Consider the following 27,311-nt stretch of genomic DNA (forward strand, 5'->3'; position numbering starts at 1 on the left):
GGCTGGCCTTGAGCTCCTGGACCCTAGCAGCCCTGCTGCTTCATCCTCCCAAAGGGTTGGGATTACAGGCGTGAGCCACTGCACCTGACTGAAATAATATTTTAATATTTTTAATAATATTAGTCACAAGGGCATACAGCATGCTAATAATTCTACCATCAGTTGTGTTCACTTGAGTCAGATTAGATGAGCACATATGCTTCTGTTGACCTCGTCTAGATTAGGAGTTATTAATACAAACTCTAGGGAAAACCATGAGGCTGGATAGGTACAGAACCTTAAGTTCTAACAAGACTGTCTTGTAGTAGGCCTTTGCCTGATGGAAAAAAAAATTAATGGGCATTCTGTACATATTTTCTGATAGCTCTGTTTTCTTACATATCAAAGCAAAATTTTACCCACTCTGGTCTGATAATCTGTAAGGATAAAACTAAATTTATATAATCTGATTTTTTTTCATTGTCATTTCCAACTTTAATCAAGCATAGCAAAAGCAAAGACATTTTTGAAAAGGTTCATTCATACCTCTACCGCTGTACACTTTTGTTCTTCAAATCTTTATTCATAGGAACTTTTTTTTACCTAGTTCTAGTCACAATCTATATATCATTTTGTGTTCTGCTGTTCTTGTAATAATTTTCTCTGCTATTTTTACCTAGGGTTCTTGTAATAATTTTCCATGTTTCTGTGGAAGGTTCTAAGCAAGAGAGTGACATAATCAGATTTGTCTTTTATGAATATGACCATGGCAGCAGAACTGAAGATAAATTTGATGGAAAGAGATTCAAAATGGGGTTAAAGAGAAGGGACTATATTCAACAGGTGTTTAGGGAGTCCTGCTCTGAAGAACGATGAGAAGAGAATTCTAGCATAAACATGGAAGTTCCTTCCTGAGCCCATATTGTGAATTGGGAGCAAACCTTTTCCCCTTAGCCAAATAGAAATGCTACCTGATTCCATTTGGAAAGCCTTTCTTTGCCTTCAACATTTTGCATTATCTCAGAAATCTGGCTTGTCTCTGAAGTAGGCTGGGCCCTTAGAGACTACAGAGACTAATGGTCTTGATTGATTACTGTGGTGATTGAAAGCAATTTTATTTGTCCTGGGTAGCACCTGTGTGTAGCTCCCAGGGAATGCTGTTAGTGTTGTGGTCAGGAGTGTGTATGTGTGTGTGTAGAGGTGGGGGGCAGTTAGTGATAGAGGTTCTGAGATTTTTTTGTATGTGAATAAAACATCAGTATCATTATTATTATTATTACGCAGTACATATTAATTCCAAAAATTGCTACATAAAATTCCAGGATGATAAATTAGGACAGAGCCCCAGACTATTCAAAGACAGGGTAGACTCTGCTGCTGCCCAGTCTTGCTGACTATATTTAGGGCAAGTCATTTAACCTCTCTGGTGCCTAGTGGACTCAACTTTAAAAATTGTAGAAGTTTTTAACCTCTGAGATGTATATGGTGCCATTCATTGTAGCAATACCTTTTTTTTTTTTTTTGCTTGTAATAAAAAAATGTTGCTCTTTGGTAGTTGATAGAGTAGTATACTACACATTAAACGTTGGCAGTAATAGCTTAGGGGTCATCACTATATATGGTTAGGGAAGCCTATGAAATGGTTACCACTATAAACAGACTTCATTACAGTCTTTGATTTTAAGATGATTTGTGTCGATATTCAAAGAGATGTTCTAATCTAGTTTCACTTTTATTTAGCAGACTGGTAGAATTAAAGTCAAATTAAGTAGATAGCAGGATAGTAGAGTGAGTAAGGAGTAAACCAGTTGCCTTTTTCTTCCCCTCTTTGCTTTCTCTCCCCTCATCCCCTCCTTACTCCTTCTGTTCCTCCTTCCCGTTCCTGAAGAAAGGGCAGCCTTTATTCATTAGTGTAGTAGTTACCACCATAAAAGACTGTAGATGACAATCAGTATATTTTTTAAAGATTTTAAAACTGAAATATTTACTTTTATAAACTCTTTAAATTTTAGCTTACTTTTTCACTTAAAAATGAAAACCTCAAAACTATTCCTGTCATGAAAAATTCCTATGACTTAACTAACTTGTTTCTAAAGTACTTTATTAAATTTCTCAATAATTCATTTATTTAAATGTAGGTGCATACTTTGCCATTGCCAAAAAAGGATTTCAGGTGATACCTTGCCTGTAATTAATTTGCTACTTGGTATTATATCGTCTTTGCTGATTTGTTTGTCCTTTAAAGTCAGAGCGAGACATTTTATGTACTTGAAAGAGTGAGAAGGAACCACAACATGACTTTGTGAGATGCTTGCCAGTAGTGAAAACAGACTGATAAGAGGGCCAAGAAAAGCCTCAGCCTTCTGTGGAGAAAAGCACTGCCATATCTGGGCCTTCATGAAATTTACATACTGCTTTGCCTTTATACACGCACAGTTTCTTTGGTGACTTCCTGTATTTGGTTTTAATTTTTGAATAAATGAGATTTTTTTTAAAAGATGGATTTGTGTTATATTGGCATATTGTCTATTTAAAAAAAAAAACCACTACTGTCTACTGAAAAAAAACACTATTTTGTTTCCACAGAAACCTGCTAATATTTTAGTTATGGGTGAAGGTCCTGAGCGAGGAAGAGTAAAAATTGGTATGTTATATCTTTGCTAAGTCACAGTGTAGCACTCTTTTAAAACTTTTGCAGGCAGCTATATCACTTCTAATTTTTGCTATAATAATATGCATATATTCATGTAGTTCCATATGATCGAAGCAATTTCTAAAGAGTATGCATAAAAGTGAAAAATGTTTCACACTCTTGAAAGGTGTCAGACTCTTCTAAAGACTGAAGCATTCTAATTATGAAACAAACCATGCAGGTTTCCTAGAAACCTCTGCTTTCATTAAAAATAGCCTGTAGAGGTGAGTGGCTTCTATCCCTGTTAGAGGCCAGCCTCACCTTTAGTCACAAGGGCACACAGCATGCATATAATTCTACCATCAGTCGTGTTCACTTGAGTCAGATTAGATGAGCACATATGCTTCTGTTGACCTCGTCTAGATTAGGAGTTATTAATACAAACTCAAGGGAAAACCATGAGGCTGGATAGGTACAGAACCTTAAGTTCTAACAAGACTGTCTTGTAGTAGGCCTTTGCCTGATGGGAAAAAAAATTAATGGGCATTCTGTACATATTTTCTGATAGCTCTATTTTCTTACATATCAAAGCAAAATTTTACCCACTCTGGTCTGATAATCTGTAAGGATAAAACTAAATTTAATCTGATTATTTTTTTCATTGTCATTTCCAAGTTGTGTTTGTCACATATGTTTAGTTTGTTTTGTGTGTGTGTAGAAGAAATGTTTAACTCACTTGTATTAATTTAAAGACAGCAGGATTGCAATGAAGTTAATAGTAACTTCTCATCACAAGAGTTAATAGAAATTGGAAGTAACAGCTGATTTGTGTCACTTCGCCAACAAAGAAACACATGTGTGTTCTTAACCTTTCTAATATTCTTCCTTATAAACACCCCCAAATCTCACTTTCCACTTCTAATTAGATTCTTAAAATACTCTTTTTTTGATAAAACTTTGTAATTGTTTAGTTACGAGAACATTTGATGTGCCTTAATGTACTCCAAGTTTGGCTTTCCTTGAGAAGCAGGCCCTGTCAGCACTCACCCTAGTGACCTCAAAAATGCCTGTTTAAGTCTTTACATGTGCTTTTAGAGGAGTCTCTTCAGTCCATTTTGGTGGCATCAAATTCAAATGTAAGTTCAAAGCATGCAAAATAGAAAAGAGCCAGCCAAACAGTAATTACAAAAGTGTTCTTTACTGTATAATTTAGGGGAAATTTATGTAATACACTAAAACAATTTAGTTTGGAATTATACTTCTATGTAATGTATATCACATTGGCAGATTTGGGCAACACTGTCTTAAAGCATTCACATTTAAGAAGAAATACTAGTTCTTCTGTAAATCAGTATTTAGTAATCTTACTCATAGTTTTAATTATTTGCCAACTTTGGGGGTTTTTTTACCTTCATAATTAAGTTGATTAGAGTAAGGCCTGCTTTATTTTAAAAATGTGAATTAGGAGAATAGGACTAAACTTATCAAATGGTGGGTGAATTTTGAAATTTTTGAATAGGTGGTATGAATAATGATCATTCAGCATGTATTAGGCAAAAGGTACGTGTAATGACAACTGTACATGATACTGTTAGGAATAGACACGAAAGAGACAGTTTTTGCTTTCAAAAGATTATGGTATAGCAGGATAAGCAGCCATGCCCAAATAACCACACTACATGTTAAACTGTGTTAAATGCCATGACAAACTGTATCTAATCTCAGTTCTAGCTCTGAGGTATGAGTTTGTGACCTTTGTCAAATCACTTAACTTCTTGAACCTTATTCATATGAAGAAGGAGGTGATTTAATGAGATGACCTTTAAAGTCTTATCTAGCTTTTAAAAAAAAATACTGTGATTCCTTAAAATTAAGTTAGTGAAATTCAATCCAAGTAATGGGGGAGATAATGGTATTAAAATATTGCGTAGTCAACTTCTGATTAACTACACCAGTGAACAGGCTTGTTGATGCAAATAATGGAAAGCTTTACTCTAACTGATCCCGTTTCCTGGTGCTTGTGACCAGTACTAAGAATGGAGATACAGCTCAACAACCCTGTCCCTAACGGTGGGGTGACAGTTGGGAAAAAAAATTCTGCCCAGAGAAGCAGGGTCACCCTTGACTTCAGGCAGCAGAGCTTGACTATAACCCTCTTGAAGAACTGGGTAACAGTAATTTGAAGAGAATGGAGCTCTCAAACTTGCTTTATGTAGACTTATAAAATGGATAAGATGTTTTGTGGGCTTCTTCCCTAGAATTCAGCACATTTTTCATCTTACTGAATAAGATGGTAAATTAGACTAATTGGTTAGATTTGTAAAAACCGTTTACTTAGCTTGATTTTTTTTTTCTTTTTTTTTTACAGCCGACATGGGCTTTGCCCGATTGTTTAATTCACCTTTGAAGCCTTTAGCAGATTTGGATCCAGTGGTTGTTACATTCTGGTACCGAGCCCCTGAACTACTTCTTGGAGCAAGGCATTATACCAAAGCTATTGGTGAGTAGAACTAATTAAAATTCCATGAATTTTTAAAAGTTTCTCTAAAAGATACACATTCCTATAAATTTATAAATTAAGTAGCATAGCAAATTATAAAAGTAAGAACAGGCTGGGTATAATGGCTCAAGCCTGAAATCCCAGCACTTTGGGAGCCTGAGGCAGGTGGATTGCTTGAGTCCAGTAGTTTGAGACCAGCCTGGACAAAATAGTGAGACCATGTCTCTACAAAAAGTTTAAAAAAAATTAACGGGGCGTGGTGGCATGCACCTGTAGTGCCAGCTACTTAGGAGGCTGAGGTGGGAGGATCACTTGAGCCTGGTAGGCGCAGGCTGCAATGAGTCATCGTCGTGCCACTGCACTCCACCGTGGGCTACAGGGGGAGACCCTGTCTCAAAAAATACAAATAAATAAATAGAGAGCAAAGCCTAGCCCAAAATTCTACTACCTAGAAATACAAGCAGTAGCAATAGGGGTATATCATTCCACATACCTCTCTCTGCATAGAACTATAGATATCAAAAATCTTTGTAAATAAATGGGATCATATTAATGCATTCTATTTAAAGTAAAAGTTTTGTATTTAATTTATAAAACAGTACATTTTGAAGTCCTTTTACTTCTTAACTTCAGACAAATGTTTCCTTTACCCAAAGAAATACTAACTTCTAAAAGATCCCCCGAAAATTAAAGGAAAGATGTTATGAAAAAGAAATAGCACTTTAGGACGTTTTAATCTACTTTTCTATTTTTGGTAGTATTAGTTACCTCCCTGTTACAAAGAATGAGGAAATTAGTGCTCTTACACTTCTTCCCCTACCACCCTCTCAATCCATAAGCAGCATTAGTAATATCATCATTGTCATGACTTTGTCAATGTTGACATTTTTTATTTGCTAACCATAATTCCCACAATTGTTTATACTTGATTTACAAATTGTTGTGAATTGAATGCTCAGCTACCAGGCCTTTTACCACTGCTTGTCCATTACTGATACCTGATTCTGCTTCATTCTGTTTGGTTGCATTATCATCAAGTAATCTTTTTGTGTGCTTTACCTTTCTTCTTTCCTTTGTTTTGTATCTTTATGGTTTCCTCAACTTGTTCTGTATCCTCCAGGATGGTATTAAACCCACTTTTCCTTTACTGGATAACTTCATCCTCAAGTTTTCTATTTTGGATTGGTTGGTCTCCAGGCATATTGTACCATTTCATCCTGCCAAATTTTCCCTTTTTCATTCCTCTGAGTTAGATCTGTTGCTTTCCCGATTTCATGATTTCATTTCCTATATTGCTATAGTATGTTCTCATGTAAATTCCTTTGGAACTGTATTTTAGAGGTACATTTTCTAGTTTTTGTATTTCTGAAAAATGCCGGTATCATACTTGCTAGCTTGCCAGGGTTTACAATTCTAGGTACAAAAGAATTTTCTCTCAGAACTTTGACGACACCTCTCCATTGTCTTCTAGCATCAGTATTGCTAATGAAGTCTTCTGCCAGTCTTGTTTCCAGTCATTGGTTGATCACACAGGTTTTTTTCTTTCTGGAAACAAATAGGATTTTTCATCTTTATATTTCGCAGTGATATACTGACCACTTGGTGGGCACTTTCAGTCTGAAGTTCATATCCTGTGTCTGTGGAAAATGGTCCTTCGAGTTCATTCTCAGTGTTTTCTGTTTCTCTTTCCTCAAGTCAGTGTCATCAGATGTTGAATTTATTGGATTAATCCTTTACACTACTTTTTTTCTCATGTTTTTCTGCCTTTGTCATTCCATTTCTAAAAACCTCTTCTTGTTCTCTGATTATTACTTTTTCATAGTATCTTGTATTTCTAGTAGAAAGGAAAGCCTAATATCTATGAAGACAGTGATAACATTGCCGGTTTGTTTGTACTTTGCAGTAATCTCAGAATAATTTTCTCTGTTTTCTTTATAGTCACTCTTCATTTGTATGTTTTGATCTCTCCCTTCCATGTAGCAAGTGTTCTTTAGCTGTTTGGTGACCCTTGCATGTCTCTTTGTATTTAAAAATCAGGTTACTAAAACTGCTTGAGAACTTTGTATAAATCATGGGGCTTATAGTGTGAGAACTTTAGGGTGATCCAGCAGAGAGCCACCATTGCCTGGCGTAACCTCTAAATGCCAGAAGGCCCAAGTCTTTCCTCTGAGGCCAAAGTCTTCAGGGAAGAATCCTCCAACTTTTGGCCCATGCTGTATGTACCTGGCAGCCCCAGGGTGATGATAGAGAGTAGGGAGGAGGATCAACTCCTGTTCAAATACAGACTTTGTAGCTGGTATTTCCAAGAACACAACCTTTGCAGCATTGTAAGGGAAGTCTGCTTTCCACTCAACAACAGCACTGTGTCCTGACACCTTCTCTGAACTGTCTTGTCTGCTTTCTGTCTTCTAGCCTCCACGTGGCCAGTTTATTCTTTTCATTCAGACTTTAGTGAAAATAGTACCTCTTCAGAGAGAACTTCCTGGATCACATAGTACCCTACCTCCCCCTTCACACTTCCTTCCACCTTATTGTCTTCATTGACTCAAAGGGTATCTAAAATCCACTAAAACAGGTAGACCTCACCTCACTGTTCACCATTGTAAGCCAGTGCCTACTAGTACCTAGTGAGAACTCAATTTTCTTTGTTCAATAGGTGAATGAATCTTGTCTCTGACAGTCTCCTCCTGTTCTTGTTACTATGCATTTACACTTTTATTACTTTGCTGTCAATTAAATATAGATTCAAGAAGGGAAAAGAAACAGTGTTTGTGATCTTTCACCCATGTTAATCTTGAATCCAATATGTTTTTTCCAAAATTCTTTATGTTCATTAATCTTCATACATGCTTTAAGATCACATTTTATTTTACAGAAAAGTCATTAGATATGGGAATTTTCTATACCATCTTTGTAACTTTTCTATAAATACAAAATTTTAATATTTAGTTTTTAAGTCAGTTAAAAGGAAGAATAAGGAATATTTATTTTAGTCCTATTTTGGAATACATGTTATCATCTAAATACATATTTGGGTATCTTTTTTGCAAGTGTACTCTAAATGCATTTAAGGTCATATATAACCTAATGTGATACACAGCTATTTTTTCCACTTGGAAAATGAATATTTAAAAGCAGTGTTACTTTTAGTAAAGCATATTAACAAACTATATAAACAAGAAAGTGATTGCCTAGTCTTATTTCCTATTCACTGAACACCTGAGACTTGAATTGATTTAAATTGAGTAAAATCAGCTGTAGCATACTATCACAGAAACCTGTGACTCTGGCTCATTGTTTATTATCTTATTATTTTTCCTGAGAGGCTTATGTTTTATTGGAAGCATTAAGATTTATGTAACCTTTTATTTACTAGGATATTCTACAGTCCAGCAGTTCTACTGTAGGGTGTGTGCCACAAAGCTAAACTACCAGCACTTAAGGTAGATTCCCTTGTCCCAGTGGCTGTATGATTTGGTAGAGAGAAGGTCTTTCTTCATATTTTCCTCCCTCATTCTCCTACTTTGTAAACTTTTTAAAACTTAGGTGGAACAAATATGAATTCCAATTATGGGCCTTACCCTGAAGAGATTTAGAATCCGGTTGAGAAGACAGTACGAATATATGCATACAATAATTTAGTCTGGCACTCTGGGGATGTGTTTATGCATTTAGTGCTTTAGCCTCAGTTTCTGAAAATGATAATTTCGCCTGAGTTATCTCTTAGATCTCCCTCAATTCTAAAGTTCTGTGCTTTTATTTATTTATTTAGAGACAGAGTCTTGCTCTGTCACCCAGGCTGTAGTGCAATGGTGCAGTCTTGGTTCACTACAACCTCTGCCTCCCAGGTTCGAGCGATTCTGTTTCAGCCTCCCAAGTAGCTGGGATTACAGGCTTGTGCCAGCACACCCAGCTAATTTTTTAACTTTTAGTAGAGACAGGGTTTCGTCATGTTGCCCAGGCTGGTCTCAAACTCCTGACCTCAAGTGATCTGCCCGCCTTGGCCTCCCAAAGTGCTGGGATTACAGGTGTGAGCTATCACACCCAGCCAAAAAGTTCTAAGCTTTTAAATAAAAACAGCTGCCTTCTGAGGTCAGGAAGTTACAGAGGGAACTGACTTGGGTGCAAATGATTGAAACCAGGGTCAGTGCCATTTTCTTAGGAGTGGTGATCCCAGCCCACACTCTCGTCTAGTGTACACCTACTTGCCCAAAATCAATCTTGGACAACAGTTTCTTTTACTGAAACATTGATTCAAAATTTATAATATACACAAACCATTTTTAATTTAGGTTTTTAAAAATAAGGCCAGGTGCAGTGGCTCACACCTGTAATCCTAGTGGTAAATATAGTGAACTCCAAGTTTCTCTTCAAAGAATCAGTATGACAGTATGTTCAGCTCTCTTATTCTTAGTTCTCCATTTTAAAGTTAACTTTCTGGTTCTCTTCACCCCCTTGCCTCTAGTTTCAGTAAACAACTTTCCCACCAGTTCTAATCAGTAGTTCACATCTGTTCCCCTGGTCACCTGCTTTGACCTGAGTCACGCCTGAGTCACCCCTAGTCACCTGCTCTGACCCGTTCTGTAACCATCCTTCCTGCCAAACTACCCAACCCGCCACTCTGGCTTGTACCCCTGCTCTCTTTAAAATAGCCAATCGGAGTTAGCTTAGACTGTGTGGTCTAACCCAAGCCAGTAGGGGAACGACACAGCAATAGACGCTACCTGCGTCAGGAATAAGAACCCCTTCCCCTCCCTTGTCCAGGTGTGCACTCGCCATTGCTCCATCTGTGAGACATTCCCTTCTATAGAAGTAAATTGCCTTGCTGAGGAAATTTATATTCAAGTGCTACTTATTTTGCAGCACCAAAAATTTACATACAACACCAACACTTTGGGAGGCTGAGGCAGGCAGATCACTTGAGGTCAGGCGTTTGAGAACAGCCTTGCCAACATGGTGAAACCACATCTTTACTAAAAATATAAAAATTAGCCGGGCAGGCACCTGTAATCCCACCTGCTCGAGAGGCTGAGGCAGGAGAATTACTTGAACCAGGAGGCAGAGGTTGCAGCGAGCCCAGGTCATGCCACTGCACTTCAGCCTGGATGGAAGATTGAGACTGTCTCAAAAAAAATAAGAATAAGGAAGTACAAAATGAAACCTTTTTCTTAATACCAGCCTCTACCACAATCTCATTCCTCCTGTCTCCTGCAAAGGTAGCCTAAAGATTGAGTAAAATGCTCAACAAATTTCTCACACCACCATTAAAGCTGCTTACCAAGAACTTCCCCAGCATTTTGACTTCCCTGTCTGATAGCTGAATTGTGAGCAAGTGATAGAAGAGCCTTTCTAGTTGAACATATATATAATTTGCTGAATACATTCCATTTAGTGAAGGGGTTAAATCTGTTACTGAACTACTAAGAGGGAACAAAAGCATCGGGAAGCAAATCTGATCAGAACACATCAAACTCACATGTGCCCCCTCTACTACAAACAGATTTTAGTGCTGTGGTCATTTATTCCACTGTACAGAACTGCAAGCTGAGTCACTAAACCAAAGAGAGGAAATGATAAGTTAGTAAACATTGTAATCCCAGGAACAAAGTTTAATTCGGTTTTGAGTGTTTTTTGTTTTTTTATTTGTTTGTTTGTTTGTCTGATTTACTTTGGGGAGAAAGCTAAAAAAGGAATATCAATCTCTAATTCAGTGCCACTAAAGTAGTCTTAAAAGTCTTACTAAAGTATGGACTTTTAGGCTCAGGTGTTTGTCCTCAAATAGCTGAATGGCCACTAAATGTGAGGCATTCTGCTAAGTGGGAAATATACATTAAAATAGAGAAAATGAGAATTTCTTCCCGTTTATCAGAATAAGAAACTTGCTATTAATACACTTGTTGATTCAAATATTATTGAGCAGATTCTTTTTCTCCTCTCAAATTTGGTCTATGTGGCATGCCAATTCCTACTATTTCCTTTGCCTGGCTAGCTCAGTAGCTACCTATGAGCATCACACATTTTGGGAAGTAGATGAAATTTATATGTTTTTAATTTGGAAAGCTATTTTGTAAGGAGTTTGGCAGACAGGTGAACGCTAAAGAGACTTTCTATTAATATGGCACAATTCGGAAAAAAAAAGACAAGGTAGGAAGGAGAAACTTATTTACAAGAATTAGAAATTTATCTGAAATAGCCTGATCAGCTGACTCAAAGTTCATGATTAATGTATAGGTCAGGATTTTGAAGAAAGGAAGAATGGTAAAATTGATAAAGGTGAGAAAGAATAACAGATATAAAGAAAGAAGAGTACTAGATGGGAGATAAGCAAGGTTCAATAAACTATTTTTTCTGATGACCTGACTTTTTCTTTTAAAAGCAGTGTAGCTTTACATACCTTTTTTTCTGTGAAATGGGGTCTTGCTATGTTGTCTAGGCTGGATTCAAACTCCTAGGCTCAAGCTATCCTCCCACCTCAGCCTCTTGAGTAGCTGGGACTATAGGCATATGTCACTATGCTCAGCTAAGAGCAGTATAGCTTTTATTATAGTTAAACTACTCACCTTTCCTCTTCCTTTACATATTTTATTTTCTTCTTTGAAGGTTTTAATTATTAACCAGATGAATTGTTACAGTATTTATTGGGTGTGCTTCAAGTAGAATTTTAAACATGCAAAGCGATCCAATTCCTCATTCCTTTTTATGATCCTACTTAGCTGCCTATGTGGCCATTGATTATCAAAGGTGAGATTTATAGGGCATACCCATATAGAAAGAATAATCACAAATGAATTAATTTTACCATTTACTTTCGATGTCAAAAACAAAATAGGTTGGCCTGTATTTCTTGATGAAACTTTTCCATATGGTGGCATTGGCTAGGCTTGGTTCTCTGATATGTAAATACAATGTCATTTTTTAAAATCACTTGTCACAGTCAAAGTGTGAATCTTTAAGTAAATAGATGAGTAACTTGTTACTTTGAAATGTAAATGTATATAATTTTAGATTAAATTAAATGTCTCTATTCCAGTGTTGGAATTTAGGAATTCTCATTTTAGTTTTTTCTCATTTCCTGTTTAAATGATGGTTATTAACATACCTGAATAATCAGCTTTGATAAAATAGTAATTTTTATTTGTCCCTTTGGTTTTTTATATTTGTCACAGGTATTGGCGAGGTCTGTCAAAAACCATGTGTTGAGGGTCTGCTATGTGCACACCATGGTACTTAATGTAGGATTTGTTAAGAGTAGAAATGAAATATTTTCAGTTTTAAATTCTAAATTGGCAAATAGATCTTACCTCTACTAATAGTTCTTTTGAGTACTCATTTAATATGAATGAAAGTAAGTCTGTATCTTGTGAATGAAAGGAATTTACTTTGTTGTGTACAGAGAAACCCATTTGCCTGACTTTTGTCAATAATTCATTTGAAATTTATGACCCTTTTTTTTTTTTGAGACTGAATCTCGCTCTGATGCCCAGGCTGGAGGGCAGTGGCACGATCTTGGCTCACTGCAGCCTCCTCTTCTTGTGTTTAGGCAGTTCTCCTGCCTCAGCCTCACGAGTAGCTGGGACTACAGGCATGTGCCGCCATACCCTGCTAATTTTTGTATTTTTAGTAGAGACGGGGTTTCACCATGTTGGCCAAGGCTGGTCTTGATCTTTTGACCTCGTTGGTCCTCCCACATTGGCCCAAAGTGCTGGGATTACAGGCGTGAGCCATCGCACCTGGCCAAATTTATAACCTATTTTAACAGTAATATTTTGCTTTTATTTCCTGTCCTTCATATTAAATACTTAAATTTGTAAAATGTGACACTGCTGTAGCATCAAGAACCACTTTGAAAGAAAAAGTAGAAATGCTGTTAATTATAGACTTTTTGAGGTCAGGCATTGTCGCTTGGTGGGATACTACCTTACTCCTTAGTGCTAACATGAGAGGGTAATTATTAGACCTTGCAAATTAGCAAGTAAATAAAATAAAAAATATTTTCTCAAAAAAATTATGCTGATGTGTTAGACAAGTGCCCAATTTCAAAGACTGTTTAGGTTTTCCGTTTGTTTTTGTTTAGTTTTCTTTGGTTGTAGTTCCCATGCTCCATATGCAGCTTTACTGTATTTCATAGAAAAGGTATCATCTGGGGCATTGAAAACTCACCAAACATCCAGCCAATACATTTAATTGGGCCTATGGTGAAATCATTGGGTGGTATGGAGATATACAGAATGAAAAATTGGGGTGGGTGGCATGGGAATATATACTCACAATAATGTTTCGTGGTTGTTACTAATTATAATTGCTTAGGAATTAAAATCAGTTACTAGGGAAGGAAAGAAAAAAACACTCCCCAAGAAAATAAAAATGCATTTTCTTTTGGAAAGAACCACTTTATTTTCCACCTTTCTTTTTCTTTTTTCCTTGCCTTTTTTTCTTTCTTTTTTTTTTCTTTTTGTTTTAAAGATATTTGGGCTATAGGGTGTATATTTGCAGAACTACTAACGTCAGAACCAATATTTCACTGTCGACAAGAGGACATCAAAACTAGTAATCCTTATCACCATGACCAGCTGGACAGAATATTCAATGTAATGGGATTTCCTGCAGGTACACATTATACATTTTTGTTTTTGTTTTTAAATCACTGTTGTTTGAACTTAGATATCTTCGTTGGAGAGGTATATATTTTTAGCTGATCAAAGCTACTCTTATTTGAGTCTGTTTTTTGACTACTTTATCAAAGATCCTTAGAAACAGCAAAATTTGTAGAGTGTACATATTGGCATGAAAATATTTATGAGTTTCCTGAATTTGAGGATCGTATTTTCGTTTCATTTTGTTTTGCTTTTTTGTTTTGTTGTTTGATATTTGAAATGATAATATATTTGCAATATCTGTATTAAAAAGGTATCTTTAGCTCTTAGCAGTAGAAACTATAAATGAATTCAGTAGTAGAAATTTTTTTCTGTCAGTAAATATAATACTGCCTCTATATGGCATTCAAATATAAATTTTGAACATTATTTCTATTTAGGGCACTTAACAGAATTACATTATATTGAATAATAGCACTTACGTCTTCTCTTAGAACAGTCACAGTGTGGGTGAGAGTCATAGTACTCCATGGTGAGTTAGCCTGCTGTCTTGCAGCAGAGATGGTTTACATGTATCCCATCCCTGGCGTTAGATCTCTCCAACTGTATCTCAGTTCCTAGTTATACTACAGAACTGTAGTCACCAAAAACTGCTCAGAGGTCCAAAATAATGGGAATTTGTTTAAAACACCTAAATTTTGGCTAGTCAAGTACTTAGTAGAATGTGTTTCTTATTAGGAATATTTCTCAGGTCACTATAACTCAAGACTAATACAGATAATATCTGAGAGTTTTAATTCTGCATTCCCTTGTAAGGGTGTTAATTATCAGTCAATGCCGAATAACTACATAGATACTGCCTTTCTCCAAAATTGGTCACAGTTTGGGGAAGACCTCTGTGGTATGGGAATTTTATTCAGTAAATATTTATTGAGTACCTGCCATGTGCCAGGCACCATCTTAAGCAAAAAGTTACTAATGATGTAACAGACATGATTATTGCCCTCTTGGAGTTTACATTGTACTGCTATATGTAGAATGTTTAAAAAGTAGGTATGCTTTGAATGGAGACAGAAGAATTATCTTTTCTTCCTGCTTCTGAATGTGTCTACCATTTCTGAACCCACTGGCAAGGCATAGCTTCTGTGAGGGAGTAGATGAAGTGAGGACGTCTATCAGCAAGTCTTAATGTGTGGTTCAGAGGTTAGGATGGTTTATAAAGGAAGCTTGAAAAGCAGGCAGCAGAGGTTAGATTTGATAGCTAAAGAATGAGAATTCATAAGTTCTTGAGTACGGAGACATGATTTATGTTATGTTTTAGAAAGATTAGTAAGGCAGTGGTAGGTAGAAGTCAGTTAAAAAGAGGCAACTGAAATCAGAAACCAGCTGTAGCAGTGCTGCAGACATAGAGTGAGAGTGATAATAAGGATGGAGAACGCTTTAGGCAGATGGAAATGTTTTATAGGAAGTGTATAAGTGAGGGAAAACTAAAAGATTATCTTAAGATTTTTAGCTTGAGAAATTGGAGCCTGGAAATGGTTAAGGAGAAAATTCCATTTAGGAGGGTAAGTGTATATTTACTTTACAGTATGTGATGTCTTTGGAGGATAGTTACCAAATATTTTTACAAGTTCAAAGAAAAGCAAGCCTCTAAAGGCCATTTAAAAGCTAAGGGTGCTGTTAAGCTGTCTGTTACAGTGCTGTGCACCTAGTAGACTCTCAGGAAGACCCATTGGCAGTGATGAAGAAAACAAGTTACGTAGCATGTATTGTTTGAGCAACTCTGATGCCAGCAAAAGTAGCTGAAACATTTTGTACTTAACGTATTTAGGAGCTGGGGTTGTTTTGGGTAATGTTATTGAGACTAGCCAAAGTACCAACTGACTTATTAATATACTAATTATATCCTACCCTGTTCTACTGCAGATAGTTATTACTGCTTACATTGATTGTCTATGTAAAGAAATATATTTAGGAAGGTGAAAGGAGGGCTGCATCATAAAAAGAAGTATAGTTTAAAGCCACTGAGGGGAAGATCTTAGATTTCTCATTGAAGAAATTAGTTGCTGATTTAACCAAGAAATTTGGTATAAAAGGGAAAATAAGTGGTTTTACTAATAGAAATAGGACTATTTAATAAGAGAAATAGAAATATTTATAACTCATTCATCTCTAATGATAGAAATTGAGGCAGCTTATAGTAAAACACAGAAAGTAGGCAGTTTAAAATTTAAAAAGATAAACAGGTATCTAAAGTTATACAAGGGATAAGGAATTGTGTTTATAGTTCAAGATGTTTGCTGTCACTGAACATTTATTTGAAATCTGAGCTTTCTTTGTGGAGGTTGAATGTATAGGAAATGTAATGAATGTGGTGATAACCTTTTTAAAAATTCTTGAAAATAGGGACTTAGGCAACATAAAAATTTATCAATGTATTTCACAGATAAAGATTGGGAAGATATAAAAAAGATGCCTGAACATTCAACATTAATGAAAGATTTCAGAAGAAATACGTAAGTTGGAAAAAAAGATAGACCCTTTGTTGATTTTTGCTTTACCAAAATACCCAATGTAAGACTGAATATTCAACATAATAAAATACTCAATATAAGATTACTCTAATAAATAATTTTACTTATTTACTTTAATAAATATTTTTCATGATGGCAGTCTTCATTTCTTAAGATGCTTCAATGATTATATACAAAAATGACTAATATTAGCAGCTGATTTGGGTATAAGAAAAAAATTTATTTCTTTCCATATTTACTACTTTTTGGAAGCTAGGCATTAGTGAGAAGTATCACAGCTGAATAAATAAAAGTCTAAAATAAACTTTGCTAATAGCCACTTGCTTGCCAATCTAGGTTATAGTAATTTTAAGCAAGTTTTAACAGAGAAGAATGAACATTTCACCTGTTTACAGTGCAAAGCCAGGGATTGGGAGAGTCCAGTTTATATACCTATAACAAAAGTGTTTTACTTTACACTTATTGGTAAGGCTGAATTAAACTTTTGACCCAGATGTTATCTAAAATAATTGTTAAAATATAATTCATTTGGAAAAAAACCAAGCTATTTAGTGTCTGTTATTTGTGAAATTGTCTTACATTTAATCATTGGTATCCATTCAAAAGTGGATATTGAATGAAATATAAAATTGATTTAATTCTACTCATTTTGTGCTTATTATACTGTTTTCAATATATATTTTATATCAGTTATGATCAAAATAATTCTCATCAAAAGGACTTAAGCCAATGTAAAATTAACCTCAAGTCTAATATAGCTATTTCATAGTATTTCTCTTTCAGGTATACCAACTGCAGCCTTATCAAGTATATGGAAAAACATAAAGTTAAACCAGATAGTAAAGCATTCCACTTGGTAAGCTTTAGATAACAGTATTAATGAAATGTATTTTTTTCCCTAATTGACTAGCCCAACTAAGGATTTTGTGGATCAATTTATATGGTTACTTAGCACTCAGAGTGCTTTCGTGATAAATGCAGAGATCTTGTTAGTGCATACCACTAAAGACGAAATATTTGCTTTTCCAAACTCATATCGTGGTTTGACAGACTAATGCTTGGACACATTAGATTTTCTAAAGATAGTGATGGTAAGAAATCTGTCAAAACATTTATAAAATTAGATATATTGTTTCTCATCTGTTACTTTAAAATTTTAAAATGATTAGAGGAGTATCAAGAAGAAAATAGTCTCACAGTTGATAAATAATTAGATTGTTTTATATTTTAGCTCTTTGAAAGACTGTTTACAAAGTTCTTAACTTCCACAATACCTCTTATAACCTTAAATGTTAACAGTCCTTCAGTGATTATATGTGCTATTTGGTTTTTCTGGAAGATTATGACAGATACCATATTTATCAATGTGTAATGGAAAAATGATTTAACCTAGAATCTAATTGAATCCGTGCACTAACAAGGTAATTTGTGATGAAATTTATATTCACCATTATGAACTTAAATTTGTTTACAATAAAATTTCCATTGTTACAGCATAATAATTAAAAATGTTTTTCAGTTTTATGTTTTCAGAAAAAGGTTTATAACGCATAAAGGGGGAGTTTGGGGAAGCAGGTTATATTTTGCTTGGCTTGAAATTCTTTTAATTCTTATTCCCAAGTTCTTAATAAATGAGAATTCTTTCACCTTGAAAAGTTAAAACTTTCCTTTATTGCAACCAGGCCACTTGGCAAACATTTCTTCTGTTCTACTTCTGTTTCTCCTTTTTCTTCTCCTCCTCCTACTGCTTCTCCTTCTATATTTTGTACTTACCATTACCTCAGTTCACATTTTATATCATGTATGTCATATCTTAGCAATTTAAAAAGTCATTCTTAACCTACCATATTACCACACAATCTATTATCCAAATAATGGTTTATTACAACGTACTTATAGTAGGACCCAAATTAGAGGTTTAAGTTAGTTCCTTCAAAATTATGGACATACTGATTCTAATAAAATAATGATAGTGGCAGTAGATTAGAAGTCATGACTTAGAAGAATTATTATTCTCCTTGATTCCCTGCTGCTCATTATAGTCTAAGACGACTCTGCCTACCATCACCACTAAAACTCTAGAGATATACCTTCCTTGTAGCTTATTTGCTTGTTTTTACCGGGGTGACCCATCTTAATTGGAAGTAATCTTCAGTAGTCCCTTATGAAAGCCCTGTTATAATTCCATTAAAACTGTTGGGTATTTTAAACAGCAAATTCAGGCCTTTCCTCCCTAAAAATAAAATTGCGCTTTCTCTGAAATATCAGCTCATTAAAATTAAATTTTAATCTCACCATTCTTTTTATCTGCATCTTAAAATATATTGTATCTTTTTATCCTCTAAAATTTGTCATCTCTCTTTAAGTCTTTTTTTTTTTCTTTTGAGACACAGTTTCACTCTGTCACCCAGGCTGGAGTACAGTGGCACATTCTTGACTCACTGCAACTTCTGCCTCCAGGGTTCAAGCGATTCTCATGACTCAGCCTCCCCAGTAGCTGGGATTACAGGCACGTGCCACCATGCCCAGCTAATTTTTGTATTTTTAGTATAAATGGGGTTTCACCATGTTGACCAGTCTGGTCTCAAACTCATGACCTCAGATGATCTGCACATGTTGGCCTTCTAAAGTGCTGGGATTACAGGCGTGAGCCATCACGCCTGGCCTCTTTTAAGTCTTAATGCGTCTGTTAGCTCATTGGTTTTCAAAGTGCACTCTCAGTCCAGCAGCATAGCATCATGTAGGACCACGTTGGAAATGCAGGCTTTTGTCTCCTGTTCACATCTACCAATCAGAAACTCTGTGAGGAGGGCCCAGCAGGCTGTCTTAAGAAGTTCTCCAGGTGATTCTGATGCATCCTAAAGTCTGAAAGTCACTGCATTAGATCAGAGTATAAACTAAGAGACCACATATTAAAATCCAGTTGAATGCACCATGTTTTAACTAAAAAATACTGAATCTTCACATTCGTGTGGCTTTATAGCAATAATAATAACAGCAAGCACTTACATAGTACTTTCGTTGCTCTAGGCACCATTATAATTACTCTCCATATATTAACTCATTTAATCCTGAAAACAATAGGTACTATTTTTCATCTCCATTTGACAAATGAGGTAACAAAAATATTAAGTAACTTACCCACTGTCACTCATCTGATAAATGTTGCATCAGGATTTGAATGGAGCAGTTGACTTTCAGAGTCTCCACTCATCACACAACTCTGTACTTTATAAGCTGTGTATCACCATTTTTATTTAGACTAGAACAGCACTGCACAGTACAACTTTCTGTTATGATCTGCACAATGCAGTAGCAGAGCCAGTAGCCACATTCCACTCCTGAAATGTGCCTGTTGTAATGGGGAGATTGACTTTTTTATTTAATTCAGTTTTAATTAACTTGGATCTAAATCTGAATCGCTACATGTGTTAGTGTATTATTTGTGTAACAACAGCTTTTTTCCTTAATAGAAAAAGAATAGAAAATATAAGAATTTTGGTCTTGTTCTCAATTGGATAAAGTAATTTAGATAATGGTGGTGGGGAGCATTTGTTTAGTCAGAAAACACAAGCAAGAGTAAAACAAGTGAAGTTATGAATATTGGAATGACTAAAGTGTGAATTACTACATTAAGTTTAACAACTAGGAGTTTTTGTTGTTAATTGGAATGAATATTTTCCAAATTCTGGTGTTATTCACTAGAAATACATATTCCCAAGGCCAGGCACAGTGTCTCATGCCTGTAATCCCAGCACTTTGAGAGGCCGAGGTGGGTGGATCACCTGAGGTTAGGAGTTCAAGACCAGCCTGCCCAACATGGTGAAACCCCATCTCTACTAAAAATACAAAAATTAGCTGAGCGTGGCAGCATGCAACTGTAATTCCAGCTGCTAGGGAGGCTGAGGCAGGAGAATCGCTGGAAGCCAAAGGTGGAGGTTACAGAGAGCCAAGATCATGCCACTGCCCTCCAGCCTGGGCGATAGAGTGAGACTTTGTCTCAAATATATATATGTAATGTATATGTGTGTGTGTGTGTGTGTGTATACACAGACATGTATACACACATATTATAGAAATTACCGTATTTTCTATATATCTGTATATCCCCTTCACATAAGTGCTGAAAGATAACTGTGAGAAGCAGCACAGTCATGTTTTTATGATTTGTGATTTCAGCTTCAGAAGTTACTCACCATGGACCCAATAAAGCGAATTACCTCAGAACAGGCTATGCAGGATCCCTATTTCTTAGAAGACCCACTTCCTACATCAGAGTAAGTGGCCAAGTTAACTCACCAGCATGATGCAGTTTTTGGAGTATGCTTTCTTCTGGTTGTCAACTCTAAGTTGCTCCTCCTTTTATATGGGAACCCAAGGAAATCCTTTATGACAAGCAAAAATGAACTCTGCTGATTAAAGTGTCATTTAGGGGCTTTCCGGCTAAGAGGCATTCCTGTTCATCTCTTGCTTTAGGAAATGCTGATTACTTTAGTTTCAGCAGTGATCCAGCTATTCAGTGGCAGGTTGGTTATGCATGCTGTAGCTCCTTCATCGCACCGAGATTGCTTTCTGCCTGCAGTTACAGTTTCATGTTCCCAAATTGCAAATATCATTCCCAAATGTGTCCCTATACTATCTATCTTTTGTTTTATTAATAAATGTAGTAGGAAGGGTAAAACAAAAATTGTCTTTGAATTGTGACACGTTTCAGCTGGAATCTATACTTTGGCTGTAGTAAAAAAGAGTAATGCTGGGCTAAAAGAAGAAAGCTGAATCATACTCGATGATTATTAATCATTTGTGTACAACTCAAGCCCTCAAGTAGCCTGCTGTAATATTACTAGTTACAAAGGAAAGATTCATTTTGTCACAGCTGCATGAAAGGTGCTTATATTTGCAAATATGGAGACAAAGTTCATCTTAAAAGATTAAGATGAGAATCTCCTAAATGGAGCATTTGGAATATTGATTAGTATACCAGAAACTGTTTTTCTCTTTTTCTTACTATCAGCGTTTTTGCCGGTTGTCAAATCCCTTACCCAAAACGAGAATTTTTAACGGAAGAAGAACCTGATGATAAAGGAGACAAAGTAAGTATTAAAGTACTGCTGGCAGCTTCTTGTTTCGGGAATGACTCCATAATGCTTTCCGTTGTGGGTACATTTTGTTCTCCCTCTGAGCTGAACTTTTTCTGTTTAACCAATTGAGAAGAACCAGCAGCAGCAGCAGGGCAATAACCACACTAATGGAACTGGCCACCCAGGGAATCAAGACAGCAGTCACACACAGGGACCCCCGTTGAAGAAAGTGAGAGTTGTTCCTCCTACCACTACCTCAGGTGGACTTATCATGACCTCAGACTATCAGGTATTCCAAGTTTATTTTGTATTGACTGCATGTCAGTGTTTATATATGGGTTTATGATCGTGGGAAAATGTGATTTAATTGAGAAATACTGACATCTGTATACTGAGGGAAGTACATTGACATGAAATGTTATTGGCATGGAAAAGTACTGACAGTGGTATAGTAGCAAGGGTTTAGACTTTTGAACCAGACTTGGAATGATCAAATACAAATTACTCCGTTTATTAACTGTGTGACCTTGGACAAGTAGGATAATATCTCCTGGCTTTAGTTTTTTCATCTGTAAAATGAGACTAGTAAAACCTAACTTGCAGCTGTTGTCAAATTAGACATGAAGTGTCTTAACACCTAGCTTGCAGTAGGAGCTTGGTATCTATTGTTTTGAAACAGTATTCCACAGTGATTAAGAACATGGGCTTTCAGATCCCAGTCTGGCCACTTACTTCTCTGTATCCTTGAGTACGTGATTCAGATGTTCTCAGTTTCCATGTTTGTAGCCTGTGGATAATAATCAATATGAAGCTGTAGTAAGGATTAAATGAGATACTCTGGGAGGTAAGTATTGTTGGCATTTCAGGAAACTGAGGCTTGCAGAGGTTAAATAACTTTCACATGGACCCCCAGCAAGCCAGTTGTAGATGCAGGACTCATATTTTGATCTGACCACAAAGGCTGATCTGTTGTCTGCTTATGGATCCTATCACAGAATTGTCAATTATGTTGTAAAAATTGTATACTGCTTCCCTTTCTCTTCTGCTTGTTCTAACCATATTCCCAACTACACTGGGTTTCAGTGTTGGAAGGATACTGAAAACTTGAACAATTAGAATTATTTACATACCAAAAAAGAGAGAGAGAAATGTTATGAAACTGACAAGGAAGGTCCCCAGTGTCTGTTACTGTACTTTCAGAATTAGGTTTTAACTCTTTCCTTTGGTTAGGGAAGAAGTCTAGCCCATCACACCATAGAAATCGTTGTGTGAGTCGTAATTCTCTCCTAGTTAGCTAAACAAGGACACTAAGGGCAGACATCTGTGGGAGTGGTTTGTTCCGGTATCTTTTTCTCCCTTTCTGTATGGGGAGAGTGTACCTCTCTTGGCTCACAAATGTGTCTGCACTCTAAGGTGACGGCATCCTTAGAATGAAGCAGAGCAGTGCTCTGACCTTTGCTTCTGGAACCGAGAAAATGTGCTGCTTTGCTGATGTGATTGTTGTGGTTAGTCTTGTGTGGGTGATTTTAAAAATAGTATTTCTGACTATGATTTCATGTGCCCACTCTTTTTAAAAATGTTACTTTGCTAGGATTGGCAGAATTTGGAATTATATGACTTATTAAATATGCTTTGAAAGAGAGAAGTAATAAATTCTGGTTAATCTTTTATAGTGTGTCTTGGGAGCAAATAGAATGAGAGAGAGGTGTGAGAATGGGAATAATAATCTAACAGATCAAATTAGAGAACCTCAAACCATCACATTCTTTCTCTTTGTGCCATTTTAGAATTGAGAACGCCACCCTTCTTACATGTCTGTGATTATATTTTTACTTTTATATATAAACTTGTAGCAGAAGGTAAGATTCAATAGTTTAAAGGGGCCAGGCATAGTGGCTAATGCCCATAATCCCAGTGGTTTAGTAGGCTGAGGGGAGGATCACTTGAGGCCAGGAGTTCGAGATCAATCTGTGCAACATAGCGAGACCCTGTTCCTACAAAAAAGTTTCTTAAAATCAGCTGAGCATGGGGGTGCATGCCTATAATCCTAGCAATTGTTATACCATTACACTCCAGCCTGGGTGATAGAGTGACACCCTGTCTCAAAAGAAAAAAAAAAGTAGTTTTAAGGGCATAAACATGTATTAATGCCAAAGAAATGGATTCTGTGGTACCTTCTCTTACATTCATTTTTATTCTTTAGTCATGTGTGGGTTGGGGGGATTTCTACTGAAGAAAGCATGGAAATAAGCTTTGAATTGTTTATGTATATATACATCATTAAGTTTCTTGTGTAAACATCTTAAGCAAATTTACCAAGTAGATACAAAACAGCATGAAAAGGGGTTACTGCTGTAGAAAATAAAATGTATTTGCACAGCATAGTGATAAGCCTAGGCTTAATATTATTTACTGGCAACATTTCTGACCTTCCTCAAGAGAAGAGGATGTTAAAAGATTGGGGGTTTCTGTCTTTAATTCTAAAGTTAGTATGTAGCACAAAACCTATACATACTTTCTTCCTTGAAATATAATGATGCTTCAGTCACATATAAGTTTTGCTGCTTGGGATCGAACTGCCCCGAGAAGCTCCTGAATCACACTTCTCCCTCATCTCCTTTCCAGCGTTCCAATCCACATGCTGCCTATCCCAACCCTGGACCAAGCACATCACAGCCGCAGAGCAGCATGGGATACTCAGCTACCTCCCAGCAGCCTCCACAGTACTCACATCAGACACATCGGTACTGAGCTGCATTGGAATCTTGTCCATGCACTGTTGTGAATGCTGCAGGGCTGACTGTGCAGCTCTCCACGGGAACCTGGTATGGGCCATGAGAATGTACTGTACAACCACATCTTCAAAATGTCCAGTAGCCAAGTTCCACCACTTTTCACAGATTGGAGTAGTGGCTTCCAAGTTGTACCTATTTTGGAGTTAGACTTGAAAAGAAAGTGCTAGCACAGTTTGTGTTGTGGATTTGCTACTTCCATAGTTTACTTGACATGGTTCAGACTGACCAATGCATTTTTTTCAGTGACAGTCTGTAGCAGTTGAAGCTGTGAATGTGCTAGGGGCAAGCATTTGTCTTTGTATGTGGTGAATTTTTTCAGTGTAACAACATTATCTGACCAATAGTACACACACAAACACAAAGTTTAACTGGTACTTGAAACATACAGTATATGTTAACAAAATAACCAAGACTCAACATGAGATTATTTTGGTACACCTTTCTTTTTAGTGTCTTATCAGTGGGTTGATTCATTTTCTACATTAATGAGTGTTTTCTGACCAAGAATATTGCTTGGATTTTTTTGAAAGTACAAAAAGCCACATAGTTTTTCCAGAAAGGTTTCAAAACTCCCAAAGATTAACTTCCAACTTATAAGTTTGTTTTTATTTTCAATCTATGACTTGACTGGTATTAAAGCTGCTATTTGATAGTAATTAAATATGTTGTCATTGATATAAACCTGTTTGGTTCAGCAAACAAACTAAAATGATTGTCATAGACAGTGTTTTATTTTTCCTGTTGGTGTTGCTGATTTGTGAGCATGCTTTAAGATGAAAAAAGCATGAATGATAACTTCCTTAAAAAGGTGCGGCATCCAATTCAAATATTTTTGTCCTGATTTTAAAGCTGGTTGGTGTAGTGCTATTAAAATTTCGTTCAGTTAATTTTCCTTTTGAAAACTTGTTCGCACGTTGTTTAGGGTGCCCTTACTTCAGCAAAGGAGAAGGAGTAGGAGAGCCTTAGAATTTTTGAGGGAAAAAACCCTATAACATACAATGTACTGTATCAAGCTATTTTACATGAATGACACAAGTATTCTGAATAAAAAATAATTGAACATTGTTAAAAACAAGGTGTTATGTAATAAATTTATTTTTCATAAATCAAAATATGGAGTCAGCTGTATTTTTTATATGTACAAAGAGTTTTTGTTTTAATTTTAAAATATGCCTTAACCAGTGGCCTCTGAAGAAATCTCTTCACTCTTCCTTAATAATACCTATGTGTGTGTTTCCACAATGGAGTAGTGACTGGAGTCTTAGATATGGATCCTTTTTTCTGTTATACTTGGTACTATAATGTAAGATATGAAACACAGACACCTTTCTAATTGGAAGATACTACTATCTAATTGGAAGATTGAAGGTGAGCCTTCAATCACTGAAATAATTCCTCATCTATTCTGTGTTGTACTGAGAAGGATTTGATTGTTATATCCTTAATAATTCGTTTTCCTCCTCCTTCAGAAATTACAGAAGATTAGGGAAAACACTAACATTTTTTCTTAAAAACCCAACTCAATGATACTTTGTTCTAAAACAAAGTAACTGAGGAATCTCCGTCCTAATAGGCATAACCATACAGTAAGGGGAATTTCTAGGAGCTGAAATGTTTCCACTTTAAGTCCTCCGCCCCAGTGCATTCTCAGGATGTGTGGATCTGGTTATGAGTTCCCCTTCTGAGATCCCCCACTCCATAGTTTGGTTTGGGGTTTTTTTCTTTTTTTCTTTCTTTCTTTTTTTTCTCCAAGACAGAGTCTCACTCTGTCGCCCAGGCTGGAGTGCAATGGCACAATCTCCACTCACTGCATCCTCGGCCTCCTGGGTTCAAGAGATTCTCCTGCCTCAGCCTCCCAAGTAGCTGGGATTATAGGCGCCCACCACCGCACCTGGCTAATTTTTGTATTTTTAGTAGAGAAAGCATTTCACCCTGTTGGCCAGGCTGGTCTCAAACACTTGACCTCAAGTGATCCGCCTGCCTTGGCCTCACAAAGTGCTGGGATTTCAGGCATGAGCCACGCAGCCCAGCTGATTTCTGTGATTTTTACCTCTTAACTACTGTGCCTTCTTATTCCAATCCTTTCTCATTGTTTTCAATTTTTTTTCCTTGCCTTTAAAGCTGAGATTTTCAAGCTTAGTGGATATGAGAATCCTCTGGAGTATTTTTCTTCCCTTCAGTATCTAGTCCCCGAGGTTAGAGTTAGGATGGAACATGAAAACTTCATTTTTGTTTTTTGAGACAGAGTCTCGCTCTGTTGCCAGGCGCCCAGCTAATTTTTGTATTTTTTAGTAGAGACGGAGTTTCACCATGTTGACCGGGATGGTCTTGATCTCTTGACCTCATGATCCGCCCGCCTCAGCCTCCCAAAGTGCTAGGATTACAGGCGTGAGCCACCACACCCCGCCTGAAAACTTCATTTTTAATAAGCTCTAATGGTCTGAGGAATGCATGTTAAAACACACACAAACACAAATACACACACACGACTCTAGGGTCACGCACCTTCAGGCTGGTCTAAAGATTGAGCAAACATTAGCAGCAAAGTGGCTTGGAGAGAGGGCTACTCTACTGACAAGCACTTTCTATGTGAATTTCCAAAAGCAAAAACCCTGACAGTCCAAGAGCCTGAAGGCTCAGTTCTCAGATTTTTGTTTCTCTGTCTGTCCCCATTCCCTGAGTTATCCTGCTCTGTCTCCTGTCCTGTCATTAAACATGGAGGTGACCATTGAGTGTACATCCAGCTGGCGTTCTCCCCAAACACCTGGTTCCTGCGTTTACTTGGATCTGTGACAAGTACCATCCACACCCACGTGCCTGCCAGCACTCTCTATTCCATCCCCTGGCTTTATTTTTCTACATAACCCTTAGACATGACTGATGACATCTATTTGCCAATTTTCTGTTTCTTTCCAGTGGGATGGAAGCTCCCTGAGAGCAGGAGTATCCTGTTCCATCTCAGACCTAGCTTCTCGATCTACACTTGTGCCTCGGGTGCTGCCATCCAGGCTTATGACTGATAGGCTGATAATTCCCAGACTTCTAATCCAGACCTCCCTGTCCTGTCTGATTCATTCCCACATATCTAGACTGAACGTGTCCATGCCCAGAAAGGTGACTCCAGCCTCCAGCCCCTGCCTCCTACAGACTCAACCAGCTAGAGGAGGCGGAAGGAGCGCCTGCCCCCCTCTAGTTG

General features: G+C 36.7%; 1 protein-coding gene across 4 annotated transcripts in view; it reads left to right on the forward strand.

Moving 5' to 3' along the window:
* Positions 1-25,221, forward strand: part of CDK8 (cyclin dependent kinase 8) — a 140,420-nt gene extending 115,199 nt beyond the window's left edge. Inside the window, exons 5-13 of one of the 4 annotated variants that reach the window (XM_012441713.3) lie at positions 2,566-2,623; positions 4,980-5,111; positions 13,575-13,718; positions 16,152-16,221; positions 17,023-17,095; positions 20,419-20,516; positions 21,254-21,332; positions 21,451-21,609; positions 23,946-25,221. In XM_012441713.3, coding sequence (XP_012297136.1) covers positions 2,566-2,623; positions 4,980-5,111; positions 13,575-13,718; positions 16,152-16,221; positions 17,023-17,095; positions 20,419-20,516; positions 21,254-21,332; positions 21,451-21,609; positions 23,946-24,071 — 939 coding nt within the window. In that variant the 3' untranslated portion in view covers positions 24,072-25,221. The remainder of the gene's footprint in view (positions 1-2,565; positions 2,624-4,979; positions 5,112-13,574; positions 13,719-16,151; positions 16,222-17,022; positions 17,096-20,418; positions 20,517-21,253; positions 21,333-21,450; positions 21,610-23,945) is intronic. The other 3 variants (XM_012441723.3, XM_021677395.2, XM_012441733.2) reach the window with 3 other exon arrangements.
* Positions 25,222-27,311: the final 2,090 nt, after the last annotated feature.

Source organism: Aotus nancymaae, unplaced genomic scaffold (genome assembly GCF_030222135.1).
Source record: "Aotus nancymaae isolate 86718 unplaced genomic scaffold, 86718_ANA_hifiasm-v0.15.2.pri h1tg000009l, whole genome shotgun sequence".
Lineage (NCBI taxonomy): Eukaryota > Metazoa > Chordata > Mammalia > Primates > Aotidae > Aotus > Aotus nancymaae.